Source organism: Lathyrus oleraceus, chromosome 2, assembly GCF_024323335.1.
Source record: "Lathyrus oleraceus cultivar Zhongwan6 chromosome 2, CAAS_Psat_ZW6_1.0, whole genome shotgun sequence".
NCBI classification, from domain to species: domain Eukaryota; kingdom Viridiplantae; phylum Streptophyta; class Magnoliopsida; order Fabales; family Fabaceae; genus Lathyrus; species Lathyrus oleraceus.
In genome coordinates, this window is record NC_066580.1 from 20,201,495 (window position 1) to 20,215,347 (window position 13,853).

A 13,853-nucleotide genomic window follows, 5' to 3' on the forward strand; every position below is an offset into this window, starting at 1 on the left:
ATTCTCATGATGATTTAACAATTTTCACCATAATAAAATAAAATAAAAACACATGAATCATTGATGTGTCTTATTCTCTAGAATATTCCAAACACAAAAAAATATTTGTGTTTTTCAACTTTTTTATTTTTAAAACTTTTAAAATATGTTTTATTTCTCTTCATCATCCAAAAGAGTTAAGGCATATTTCTAAACTTACACTTGTTTTCCATCCTATAGTCTAACAATTAATCAATCTCTAAAAACTTACCGTGTGATCCACCCCTTAGATCAAGAGATTCTATAGTCTAACAAAGTGTGATCCACCCCTTAGATCAAGAGATTCTATAGTCTAACAATTAATATTTCTAACTCATAATCATTCGTAAGAATCATCACAAAAGAAATTTCCAAGAAAATCCAACTCATGAATCATCACAAAAAAAATTCACAAGAAAATCCAACTCATGACCATTTTGTGCAATTTTATTGTACTTTAATATGAATAGTTTATTTACAAATTAGTAACAAAATAGTGACAATATATACAAAATTGTGAAGCTGGTAATTCAAAAAAAAATGAAATTTGTGTCTTTTCATTAAAATCCATGCTTCCGTTCCACTTTCTTCGAAAAAATGGACTGGTTTAGATGTGGGGCCCACCAAAAACACCATTATCCTTCTCTTCTGACACTTGATCCAAACGATGGAAATATTCATAATCAGCTATCTTTCCCTCCTTAAACTTTTTTTCCTTTGTGTTTCTTCCATACCAAACAGCCCCTAAGTCTCTTGTATTATACAATGGGAACTGTACAAAAGGGTTATTTATAGTCTGCATAATACATTTCAAATCCCAACAAATCCAGTATCATATAAATCTCCTCTTTTTTAGGATGTGATTTGTCGCTAGCAATAAATACATGAAGTTCTTGTTCAACTTCAATCCAGCTACATCCAGGAATCTTTTTTAGACCTTTTTCTTTCATGAAGCCCCTTATGTTTGATACCTTATCCCATTTTCCTAGAGTTGCATACACATTTGAAAGAGCTACATAATTCCCAGGATTATTTGGTTCCAGTTTCAATAACCATTTTGCTATATAATCTGCAAGTTCAGTCTCATGATTCTGTCCACATGCAGCAAGCAGAGATCCTAATATGTGTGCATCTGGAGGACTTGGCATTGTCAAGATAATCCTAAGAGCTTCATCTAGCTGGCCATCAATTGCAAGGAGTTTCACTAGGCAACCATAGTGTTCTTCACTTGGCTTCATTTGGAGTTCACACACCATGTATTTGAAAAGCTCTAGGCCTTCCTTCAGCAATCTCCCATGGCTGCATGCTGACAAGGCACTAGTAAAAGTTATGTGATCCGGCACTATACGTTCTTTCACCATTTCTTTAAAAAGTGCAAGGGCTTCTGCAGATTTACCATGTGAAGCATAAGCAGATATCATTGCATTGTACACAGGCAATTCCTTTGTTGAACATATAACGAAAACACGCTTTGCAGGATCCAAATTTCCACATTTAGCATACATGTCAATAATAGAGGTTGTAATTTGAAGGGAAAAAGACATGAAATTTCTCATAACATACCCATGAATTGCCCTTCCATAGTTCAATAATGCCATATTTGTGCATGCTGACAGTGCGGAAGTTATGCTTATGCTATTAGGTCTCATCCCTGCGTCTTGCATTTGTCGGAAAACCGTATTAGCTTCGTAACAAAAACCATTTTGAGCCAAGCCAGATATCATAGTAGTCCATGTGATCAAATTCGGCGTTACACCCGATGATTGCATTTCCGAAAACATGTCTTGAGCCTCAACAGCCTGACCATTTCTAAAGAAACCGAATATCAAAGAGTTCCACGAAACAACATTCGGAGGAACACTCTCCAGTTGCATTTGAAAGAACAATTTCAAAGCCTCACCACTCAAACCCTTCTCCGCAAAAGCTGCCAACATTGTATTCCACAACACAAGATCTTTCTTCACTGCAAAACAAAAAACTCTTCTCGCACAATCCATTCTGCCGCACTTTGCATACATATCTACGATGCCACTCAACACAACCACGTCAGAGTCAAATTCATTCCTAATGCAAAACCCATGTAACTTCTTACCAAGTTCTACATCTCTTGTATCCGCAGCAACAGCCAACAAAGAAGACAGTGTGACACAATCAAACCTCATGTTTTCCTCCTCCCTCATCCAACCACACATCTCAAGCACCTCCTCGAACATTCCAAACTGCACATAACTAGATATCATCAAATTCCAAGTCACCTCATCTTTCAAAACCGCAATATTTCTAAAAACTAACTCAACCTCCTCAATCAAACCAACCTTAGAATAAAAATTCATAATAGAGCTACCTAAAATGTTACCTAACTCAAATCCCATTAAAACAACAAGAGCATGCACCTGTTTTCCCTCCTCAACTGCCTCCAAATTAGCACAAGCCGAAAAAAAACCCGCCAACGTAACCTCACTAAGTTCAACACCCTGATATCTCATCTTCTTAAATAGCTCAACAGCCTCCATATTCATTCCGTTTCTAGCAAAGACCGCAATCATTGAGTTCCAAGCAATAACATTCTTCTGAGGCATATCATCAAACACCTTCTCCGCATCCTCCAAAAACCCACATTTTCCATACATATCAACAAGACTCGTCGCAACATACACACAACCATCAAATTCCTTATTCATTTTAACGACATACCCATGAATTCCTTTCCCGAAGCCACCCCACCGGAGTGCCCCACAAGCCTTCAAAGCATTGGGGACAACGAAATTATCCGGGAGAAACCCTTTCTCCATCATTTCAACATAATTCAACAGCGCTTCTTGGGAGAGTCCCATTCGGGCTTGCAGGCCTATAATGGCAGCCCAAGAGAAGAGATTCTGGTTTTGAACAACGTTACGAAAGAGATGAACCGCGATATCCGCAAGGCCGCATTTTGCGTAGAGAATCACAAGCTTGGATTCGATGAACTCGTTTGATGAAAAGGAAGGACCTTTTTTGATGACGTGGGCGTGGATTTGAAGACCTAAACTGAGGGCTCTCGCATAGACACATCCTTGGAGGAGTTCACCGTAAATGTCGGGTCCTATGCGGAAGTGCTGTGGCAATTGGTAAAGTGAATCGACGGCTTCTTGGATTCGAACATGTTTGCAGAGGAATGAGATGCGGTTATGGATTGAAGTGTTGTTTGTGAAGTGTTGTTGTTTTGGAGGGGATTGGGGTAGTTTTGAATGGGTGAGAAGTTGTGGGATGGTGGTGGTGGGTGTGACGTGAAGAGAAGCTAAGCCATGCATGGAGTCAAAGGGGAGAAGGGTGTTGTGGTGAGATGAGGATGATGGATTTGCATGGATGGAGTTGTTTGAAACTAGGGATAAGGGATTGAATAAGAATAAACAATTTTAGGAATTGCTTTTTCCATCAAGGTTAACCAAAATTACTCATGATAGGGGGAAATGTAATTTCCAAGTATCCCAATTCACACCATTCATGCCTAATTAAGAATTAGATTGTGTAATATGTAGTTTATAAAGTTATTTAACATAGAAATGTGTTTAATAGATAGTTTAGATGATCAATGTTTTTTAGAATGTTGGATTTTGACCATTTTTATTTTAATGAGTTACGGGTTAATACGAAAATGCACTTCTGTATTTGTTTAAAATATTATTTTTTAGATATTCAAAAATACATTTTCGTATCAGGTCTGATGGAATTGTTTGACTTTATTTCCATTGTGTTTCATATGGGTTTAATTTTTCCTACTATGTAGTACTTGTGTGGTTTAACTATAGGTAGTTAAACCACACAAATACTACATAGTAGGCTGATAATCAAGATCGATTGAGGCTCGACAGAGTGTCTCAACATGCATCGGTTCGCATGGAAAAAGTTTGACCCTCGTAACCACCTGTTGGTTCTAGTTCGGTTGATGCAGATCCATAAACTTCCAAGGTTCATACATCTCCGACTTCGTCTTTCCGAAGTAGGCAGGTGTCACCATCGGTACAAGTTTAGGCACCCTAGATTGAGGCACCTGATGTCGATGTAGCTGTTCCAAGAAGAGTTTGAAGGAGGCTCGTAAGACTTATCATTATCACTGTTATCTTTATATGTAGACCATGTTGTCAAGCATGTGTGGGACGGAGAGGTGAAATTTATCTGTATTTATTCTTTGGGAATGCTTTAAAATGCGGTTATGTGATGCTTAAAAATGCATCAACCGTGGTCAGAAGATTGTGAAGTTTCCGTTGAATACAATAGATGTGAGGGGTGTTAATACATTTCTCTTGTATAATCGACTCCCAAATCCATAATCTCTAAGTGTTCTTTTGGTAATGTGGAAGTTGATTATCTAGAACACACAGTCTCTGGTAAAGGTGTGTTGATGGATAAAGGAAAAGTGCAGGATGTTATAGATTGGTCGACCCCGTCGAATCTGAAATAGTTGTGGGGGGTTCCTTGGTCTCATGGGTTACTACCACCGTTTTATCAAAGCATAAGCTACTATTGCGTTGCCATTGAAGAATTTATTCAAGAAATATGATTTCCAATGGGATGAGTTTACTATAGTCGCTTTTAACAAGTTGAAGCAAGCTATTTCCACAACATCGATGCTCATGTTGCCTGGTTTTAACCAACCATTTATTCTTGAAACTGATGCATCTAGTACCGGAACTGGTGTTATTTTAAGTCAAGCAAGACACCTTATTGCTTTATTTTCACAAAAGTTAGGGCCTCATATTCAAAACCAATCAGCTTATGTGCGTGAATTTTGTGCCATTACCGAAGCCTTAGCCAAGTTTCGTCAGTACTTAATGGGACACAAGTTTATTACTTACAAGAACCAAAAGAGTTTGAAGGAAATTATGGAACAAACCTTCCAAACACCAAAGCAGTAGGATTGACTCCACAAATTTATTGGATTCGATTTCACAATAGAGTATAAATCAGGCAAGGAAAACGTAGGGGAATATGCTTTATCCAGTGTTTCCTTGATGGCATGGTCTCACCCATGTTCTCAATTTTTGACAAAGTTACGCCAAGCAATACATCTAGATATTCACCTTGCTCCAGTCTTGTAGCAGTGTGACAATATGACCGATACTAATCCATATTTCACTTCCAACTATGGGTTACTTTATTGGTGCAACAAACTGGTTTTCTAGCAACTAGCTTGTTGATTCAGAAAGTGCATCTTGAAATTGAAATTCATTCCTTCCCCGTTGGGGGTCATTCTGGTGTAACACGGAGCATGGCTCAGATTGCTTCTCAATTTCAATGGCCTCGCAGGCGACTTGATATCAAATAATTTATTTTACATTGTGTGGTCTATCAACAAGCCAAAACTCCCACTTATCTTCTACATGGTTTCACAATCCCTTCCCCATTCCAACTAAAGTATGAGAGGACATCACAATGGACTTCATCACTGGCTTACCGACCTCTTCTGGCTTCATCATCATTATGATGGTTATTGATCTCTCACTAAGTTTGGCCATTTCTTTCCATAGAAGTCTAACTATGACAGTAAAAAGGTTACTGAAGTTTTCATGAGTAATATGGTAAAACTCCATGGCATGACTCATTCCATAGTATGGTAGTTTTTTTTCAACCCAGATCAAAAACTTAAAACAATGAAAACAAAGATAAAGTACTCAATGACTTTTATCCTTGTTCACCATTAAAAAGGATGTTTCCGGTCTATCCACCTAAGTGATTTTTCTTAGACAAGGACTTAATCGAATAATCAACACTGATTACAAATACAGTCATAACTTGTCACTAATTTCTTAAGAGTATGACCTCCCCGATCGCGTAAGAAATATGATGGTCACTGACTCCTTAAGATCATGACCTACTCGGTCGCTTAAGAAGATTTCAACCTCAATAACAACTTGTTATTGACTTCTCAAGAGCTTGACCTAATCTGATTGCTTGAGGATTACAATCAAAGTTGTAATAACTAGTTTTGTGTTTACAAGATGCTTCAGATAAGAAGATACACAAGTTTACAACCAAGTATTATACTTAACAAGAATATTCAATGAGTTTTTGTTCTAAGTGTATAAGTGTAAGAAACACTTATTTTCTGTATATATTTCCTGAGTGTGAGCATTGATGAATGTTCAATGCACGTATCAAAAGTCTTGTTCTTCAATCTTCAAAGACCTCTTTATATAGATGCGAAAAAAGATCTATTGGATATGAAGATGAAATATCCTTTAAGTATCCATTGTGTGAAAATCACTTCAAACGCAACACTAGAGTGGTGTTGTAGTTAGTAGACGATGAAGATGATGGGACACGAAAGACTTCTTTGACACAAAGTACGATACTTTATGGAAAATATATATTTTCTTTTGTGCTTCTGTAACATCAAATCTTTGTTGAATTTTGGCTTTAACAACTTCTATTCAGAGGCTTCTGATATTTTTCGATGAAGCTTAAGTAGCATTTCCAAAGCCTGTCATCAGAACTTGGTGAAACAAATAGAGTCTTTGAACAACTAGGTTATGAGACTTTCACAAGCAGATAGTCAGAGCTTTATATTAGAGTCTGTCTGGATAACTTATATTCATAATGTTGACTTGATAGATCATAGTTGACTTGTTTGATCACTTATATTCTTTGGTTCAGAGTATAGATATCTTTAGAGTAAGAATTTGTTTCCAATTTTTGCATACTCAGTAAAATGGTTAGGGTACAACATTATTCTCTACACCTTGTTAACATCAAAACTTAAGGATAGTTGTAGAACCAAACTTATTCCAACACTATTTAAATTGTATGGTGCTACACTTGCAATAAGATTGTTAGTCGGAAGCTTTGAATAAGTGTCTGGATATGTATCTTTGCCACCTCACTTTTCAAAACCCCACTCAATAATCCAAATCCATGTCATGGGCAGAATAATGGTATAATATTTCATTCCATAACGGCGTGGTTATGACGTCTTTTAAATCCCCGCATGATTGATATCCTCTCACACTTATTCGCTCCAAGAGTAGCTATGAGGACTCTCTCAATCTACAAGCTCAACTATTATAACACGATGAACTTTTTCTGCAACTACAGTATAATTTATACCATGCTCGGCAAGCTATGAAGTTGCATGAAGACAAGAAACGTAGGCATGTGGAATTTAACATTGGTGATCAAGTCCTTATTAAACTGCAACCTTATCATTAATCCTCAATGGCTCCATAAGCACCAGAAACTCGGTATGCACTACTTTGGCCCATTTCTAATCATGGCCAAGATAGGCTTTATTGCTTATAAGCTACAACTTCCTCTTATGGAGAAGATTCACAATATTTTTCACGTTTCTCAATTGAAGGCCCTATGGACCTATTACTGTTTTATATCTTTTGTTGCCATTACCTACTTCTGAATTGGGTCAGATAATACAGTCAGAAGTTGTCCTAAACTCTAGGGTCATTTTCAAGGATTAACTTCGATTCCATGGGTTATAGGTGGGCATGAATGTTCAGGAGACAACATGGGAAGACAGTAAAGAGATAAACCTCACTTACCCAAACCTTAGCCTTAAGGATCAGGTTTCTGTTATTGGGGCAAGACCATGTGGGCAAGAAGATGGGCCACCACATGCTTGTAGAACCTTATTTTGTATGTGATATGACTTTAACAAAGGGCAACAACTTTTACAACAACCACTTTTTTGGAGTTTTGATGGCAACAAAATATTCATGATGATAACTTATTTAACAAGTCAAGCATAAGTGCTTAAACGGATGAAGAAGAAAACCTAAGTATAAGGGTTTGATGAACTTGACTATCCAATGATGGAAACCAATTTGAATATAAGCTAAAGCCTCATCTCAAATGATCTCCGGCAAGTGTCTTAAAAAAGAAAGCATTTGACAAAGTCTTGAAGTACAAAAAAGTCCTACCTTAGTCTGTGTGGACATTGTAAAGCAAAAGGGAATTCTCATAAAAGTGCATGGCACACACACAAAAAAAACTTATTTTCAAATTGATTTTTCTCAAGAAAATATTTTCTATAATGTCTTGAAGTTGTGCCAGATGAATTGGGAGCAGTCAGCATTGCTATGTGCAAAGTTTTGCCTTTTCTAATCGATTAGATGAGTTTAAAATTAAGCTCTAAGCAATTATGACAACACCTTAATGATGTGCATTGGCTAGATATCTTATCCTTACTTTTTGGAACTCATAATCGATTACCATTGAAATTTCTAATCGATTAACGATATGCTCTAATCGATTAGATTGTCTTAAAATGCATTAAAATCAATTTACTTTTTGAGCCAACCTCTATGATATAAATAGAGGTTCATTCCATCATTTCATTTCATCCATTATCGTGTTTTTACATTTCTCTCTCTCTCTCTCTCTCTCTCTCTCTCTCTCTCTCTCTCTCTCTCTCTCTCTCTCTCTCTCTCTCTCTCTCTCTCTCTATATATATATATATATATATATATATATATATATATATATATATATATATATATATATATATATATATATATATATATATATATATATATATATATATATATATATATATATATATATATATATATATATATATATATATTTATATGTGTGTGTGTGTGTGTGTGTGTGTGTGTGTGTGTGTGTGTGTGTGTGTATGTGTGTGTGTGTGTGTGTGTGTGTGTGTAATTTTCTTTTAAACTTTCTCTCATTATTGTTTTTAGCCGAAGTGCTTATTTAAAAAAATCCTTTTGTGAGTGAGGATATTGTGTAACCGTTTACCGTGAAAATTGGTAAACAACCTCTAGTCTCCAAAAATGGCTTACTTTACATAATCAACTAGTGAATCCTAGGACATGTGCTCTTTTTAAACTATATTTGAAAGTCTATGAACTCTTCGACAATACCCATGATTTGAGAATGTTGCTTAAAATTTAAAAATAAATGCAAAATTTGTAAAGGAATTGCAATAAAGAACTTTAAAGTAAATTGCAATAACAAAACATAATTGATAAACTGCATATGACTTCAATTGAAATGAAAATATGGCGATTCATATGTACATTCTCAACGAACTCATTTCTCAAACGCACTTAGATACTCAGAGTAATTTCTGAGTATTTGTACAATGATTAAACACACGGAAATCCTATACACTAAGACCCTTATTTATACTAAGTCAAAAATAACCGCTATCAACGGTCTTTTCTCCAGAAAATGACACGTTTCGCTTGCATGCCTTCACTTCGCCATAGCTTTACACGCGTCATTTTAGATAAATGGATAAAGACAAAAGACAATTATCATCCTTATTCAAAATTCAAAACCTTTCGTCGAACGCAACCTCAGTATTGCTTCCGTCGAAGTTGCAGTCTAAACTCATAAATATCTCTAAGTTCTAAAATCAGCACTTCCCTCTTAAATAAAGGATCTCTTCGACTAAGATCTCCCAAAATACTTCCTGTCAAAGTCAAAACACCTTTAAAATATTTCTTTTTCCTATCGTACTTAATCCAACCTTGGCTTCGAAATCTCAGCTAACAAATTATCACAAAAAAATATAATTTCCTTATAATTAGCATACTAGTCTCTCATCATTGTATAAAACAATTCCTAATCATGGTGAGAGAGGTTATTTGTTATTCTGTAACACTTGTAATCTTGATTTGAAGAGAAAGTAAAGAATAACAATTTATAATCAATTTCATTGTGTTCTTCTTGCTTCCCTCTTTTCTACCCTTGTGGGTTTCTTGCAGACCAAGAAACCGATTATACTTTGTTATTCTTGTATCGTTTTCACAACAAATTGGTGCGGTGAGCATGGAGAAGATGTCACCAACAAATTATGAGATTGAAAAGTTCTCCGGAGTGAACGATTTCGGTATGTGGCGCTTGAAGATCAAAGCTTTATTCTTTCAGCAGAGTTGTTTAGAAGCGTTGAAGGGAGCTGAAGCCATGGACGTTGCGTTAACGGATAGAGAAAAGATGACTATGGTAGAGAAAGTCCACAACGCCATCTTATTGAGATTTGATGATAAGGTTCTTCGACAGGTTTCGAAGGAGATGACGACGTTGGGGTTATGGGTGAAACTCGAAAGTTTGTACATGACCAAATCGTTGATCAATTGCCTCTACCTGAAACAAGCTTTATATTCGTTCAAGATGAGTGAATACAATGTTCTGGCTGAGAAGTTGGATATGTTCAACAAGCTGATTCTTGATCTTGAAAATATCATTGTCAAGATCGAGGATGAAGATCAAGCACTGCTATTGTTGTGTGCTTTACCCATATCACATGCTCACTTAGAAGAGACTCTCTTGTATGGAAGAGAGACTCTGACCTTTGAATAAGTTCAATCAACCTTGTATTCTAAGGATTTGAACTAATGAAAGGAGCACAAGCCATCTTCGACTGGTGAAGGTCTGTCGGTTAAGGAGAAATTCACAAATAGAAATGACAAGTTCGACAATAAGAAAGGTAAAAGTCAGCATAAGTCTTATAGTGGTAATGCATCTGGTATTCTATGATATCACTGTAAGAAGGAGGGTCATACAAGAAAAGTGTTCCCTGAACGCCTGAAAGATCATGGAGGTAAGGATAATCGCAACACAACCAGTGTTCAAGATGATTTTGACTCATCTGATGTTCTTGTGGTTTCAAGCGGCGACTCAAGTAAAGAGTGGATTATGGATTCAGGTTGCAATTGGCACATGACTCCAAACAAAGACTTGTTCGAGGAACTATGTGATCAAGATTGTGGATTTGTATTGCTTGAAAATAATAAAGCTTGCAAGATTGCAGGTATTAGATTTGTGAGATTCAAGCTTCATGATGAGTCAATAAGGTTGTTGACTAAAGTCGGGTATGAACCAAATTTGAAGAGAAATTTGATTTCTCTTAGTGAATTCGACAATAAAGGATATGTTTTCCAAGGAGAGAAAAGTATTCTAAAACTCATGAAGGGGTCAAAGGAAGTCTTAAGAGGCATGAAGAAATAAGGCTTGTATACTGTCGCACCTCGAAAAAAATGGGGATACGACTTCAAAGCGAAGCGCGATCGCACGCTCGCAATGATGGACTGAACAGAGTCGCCACCGAACTTTATTTATTCCTAAAAAGGAAAGGGGAAATATCGATAAAACCCAAGACAAAAAGAAAGGATAAGATACGGTCATCGCAACCAATATCAGGGTTCGGGAGTCGATTACGCAAGGGGAAGGTATTAGCACCCCTCACGTCCGTTGTACTCAACGGGAACCATTAGGTCAGTTGTGTGCGTTAGTGTTAGTTAAAATATTAGGCTTTTCAGTTATTAAGTGGGAAAGAAAGAATAGAAGAGAGAAGAAATGTTTTTGGATTTTTAACGAAGGACTAAACCTAAGTTTTTTATTAATGGGCCTGACAAGATTCATAAATCCTGCTCCTACGTATCTCAAAAGAGAAATCAAGGCTTACGTAGTTCTGGGTAGAAAAATGTTTGTTTGTTGGTCGATTTTAGCGAAAGCTATATTGTATTAATCGACGAAAACATTGTTTTACCCAAAACAGATGAGGAGTGAACGCATACCACACATCGAACGGATTTATAAATCTACATTCGGAAAAGCGTCATTTATCTCGACTCAACAATCGTGGCCGAAACATTGTTTTGTATCACTTAAGACAATATATCTTTCATTTATGAAAAAAAGTTTTTGATCAATCGCACGGCGGCGAGAAAAGAGTTTGATTGGTTGGATGTATTTTGAGTGATGGCGAGGACTTGGATGAGCGAGATATACATCTCGAATCCTAGCCTCAGGAGTGCATGGTATACACCATGTTCCATTTCCATCTTTATTGAAAAAAAGTTAAAATAGGAATTAAGTATTTTTGGAATTTGATTGAGAAAGGGTTTGACGAAACCGCATTAACAATTTTTAGACGATGGCGAGAGTTGAGATTGGCGAGGCATACGTCTCGAATCTTAACCTCAGGAGTGCATGGTATACACCATGTTCCATTTCCACCTTTATTGAAAGAGTCTTAAATAAGATTTTAAGTATCTTAGATTTGATTGAGAAAAAGGTTTGACGAAACCACATTGACGATTTTAGATGATGGCGAGAGTTAAGATTGGCGAGGCATACGTCTCGAATCTTAACCTCAGGAGTGCATGGTATACACCATGTTCCATTTCCACCTTTGAAAAAGTGTTTAAGTAAGAATTAGTTATTTTGGTTTTTATTGTGAAAATGACTTGACCTAGATCAAGTATTGATTGGGCGTTTGAGAAAGATGAATGAGTGTTTGGGAAGACAAAGTGGATAAATTTGGATGATGGCGAGAACTAGGATTGGCGAGATATACATCTCGAATCCTAGTCTCAGGAGTGCGCGGTATACACCACGTTCCATTTCCATCTTTATTGAAAAAGTCTAGATAGGGATTAATATTTTTTTTGAGTTTTTATTATGAAAATGGCTCGACGTTGGATCAAGCATTTGATGAAAGTTTGAAAAAGATGGGATGGAATAGGAGGGAGAAATGAGTTGGTTCGTTTATTGAGAAAGTACTCGACGTTGGATCGAGTCATATTTTTGTATTTTTGAAATTTGTGGATTTTATTCTTGGGTTAGTAGCTAATTAAGCACCCAAACAATAAAAGAAAGAAAAAGCACAAAATTATTACACATTGGGGGAGTGGGGTACATTTGTCAAATGGGGATTAAACAATCATGAAATAAATAAAATCGGGCCCAAACAAATAATGCATGAGTGTAAGTGCAAGGGAACTGGCTCATTGTAAGAAAGCCCAAGAGTAAGCTATGTGAGGTCGGCGGCGATGCTTAAAAGCAATCGACTTACAAGGGTGTGAAAAAGGGGCTCGATATTAAATCGAGAAAAGTATGATTTTTTTTTGAAAATGGTTTTGCATGCATGATGGATTTAATAAAAAAATCATGGACATAAAAAAAACTATTAAAAGAAACAAAATGCTAAAAGATAATAAAATACTAAAAAGAAATAAAAAAAGAAATGCTAAAAAGAAATGAAATACTAAAAAAGAAATACTAAAAATACTATTTACGAGTATCGAACCCACTCCTCTTGAAACTATGGCACTATGCTCTCTCCACTAGGCTACTTACTAACTGACTGATAATTTATTGCTAACTTAAATATATAAACTAATGTAAATTAAAAGAGGTTAAAATAAAAAAACTAAAATGAAAGAAAACTATCGGTCTACTGGTAATTAAACCCAGCCGCATGGCTGTTGGGTTTTAGATGCTGACTGATTGGGAATTCTAAAATACTACATTAATGCTATAGTAAAATGAAAATACTGCTAAATGAAAATCTAAAAAGTTTAAACGTTATTCCTTTTTTCAAAAAAACTGGAATAAAATAAAAGAAAGAAAAAGAATCAACAGTAACACCCCCTCATCTCCCTCATGCTACGAATCCTTCCTCATCGCTCTCTCTCCGTCTCACTTCCCTGCGTCTCACTCTCTTTTCGTCCTCACTCTCTTTTCGTCCTCACTCTCTCACAATGCCTTTCTCTCGCTCACATGCGTATCACTCTCCGTCTCACTCTCCTGCGTTTCAAACTCTCTTCGTCTCACTCTCTCTCCGCCTCAAACTCTCTCGATCCCTCACCTCTCATCGCGTCTCCCAAAGACAAAAATGGAAACGGAGATAAAAGAAAACCAAACCGGGGCTCACCTTTGGCGATGATTCAGCGGTTCAGGTAACGGTTCACTTCTCTCTTCGCCTCTTTACTGGTTCCTTTCTTTAATTTGGGAATTAGGGTTTTTGCTTTGGCCGCCTCTCTCTCGTCTTCGAATCCGATCCCCTTTCTGCTCTCACTCCTTTCTTTTTT

General features: G+C 36.5%; 1 protein-coding gene across 2 annotated transcripts; it reads right to left on the minus strand.

Annotated features, from left to right (window-relative positions):
• Positions 1-426: 426 nt before the first annotated feature.
• LOC127117757 (pentatricopeptide repeat-containing protein At5g55740, chloroplastic) lies at positions 427-3,476 on the minus strand. 2 transcript variants are annotated; one of them, XM_051047865.1, is made up of 2 exons: positions 2,412-3,476; positions 427-2,237 (listed from the first exon to the last, which is right to left on the minus strand). In XM_051047865.1, exons 1-2 carry the CDS (start codon positions 3,306-3,308, stop codon positions 804-806), a joined length of 2,331 nt encoding a protein of 776 aa, XP_050903822.1. In that variant the 5' UTR covers positions 3,309-3,476; the 3' UTR covers positions 427-803. The 2 variants fall into 2 exon arrangements, with proteins under 2 accessions (XP_050903822.1, XP_050903821.1); XM_051047864.1 differs by having other exon boundaries at positions 427-3,476.
• Positions 3,477-13,853: the final 10,377 nt, after the last annotated feature.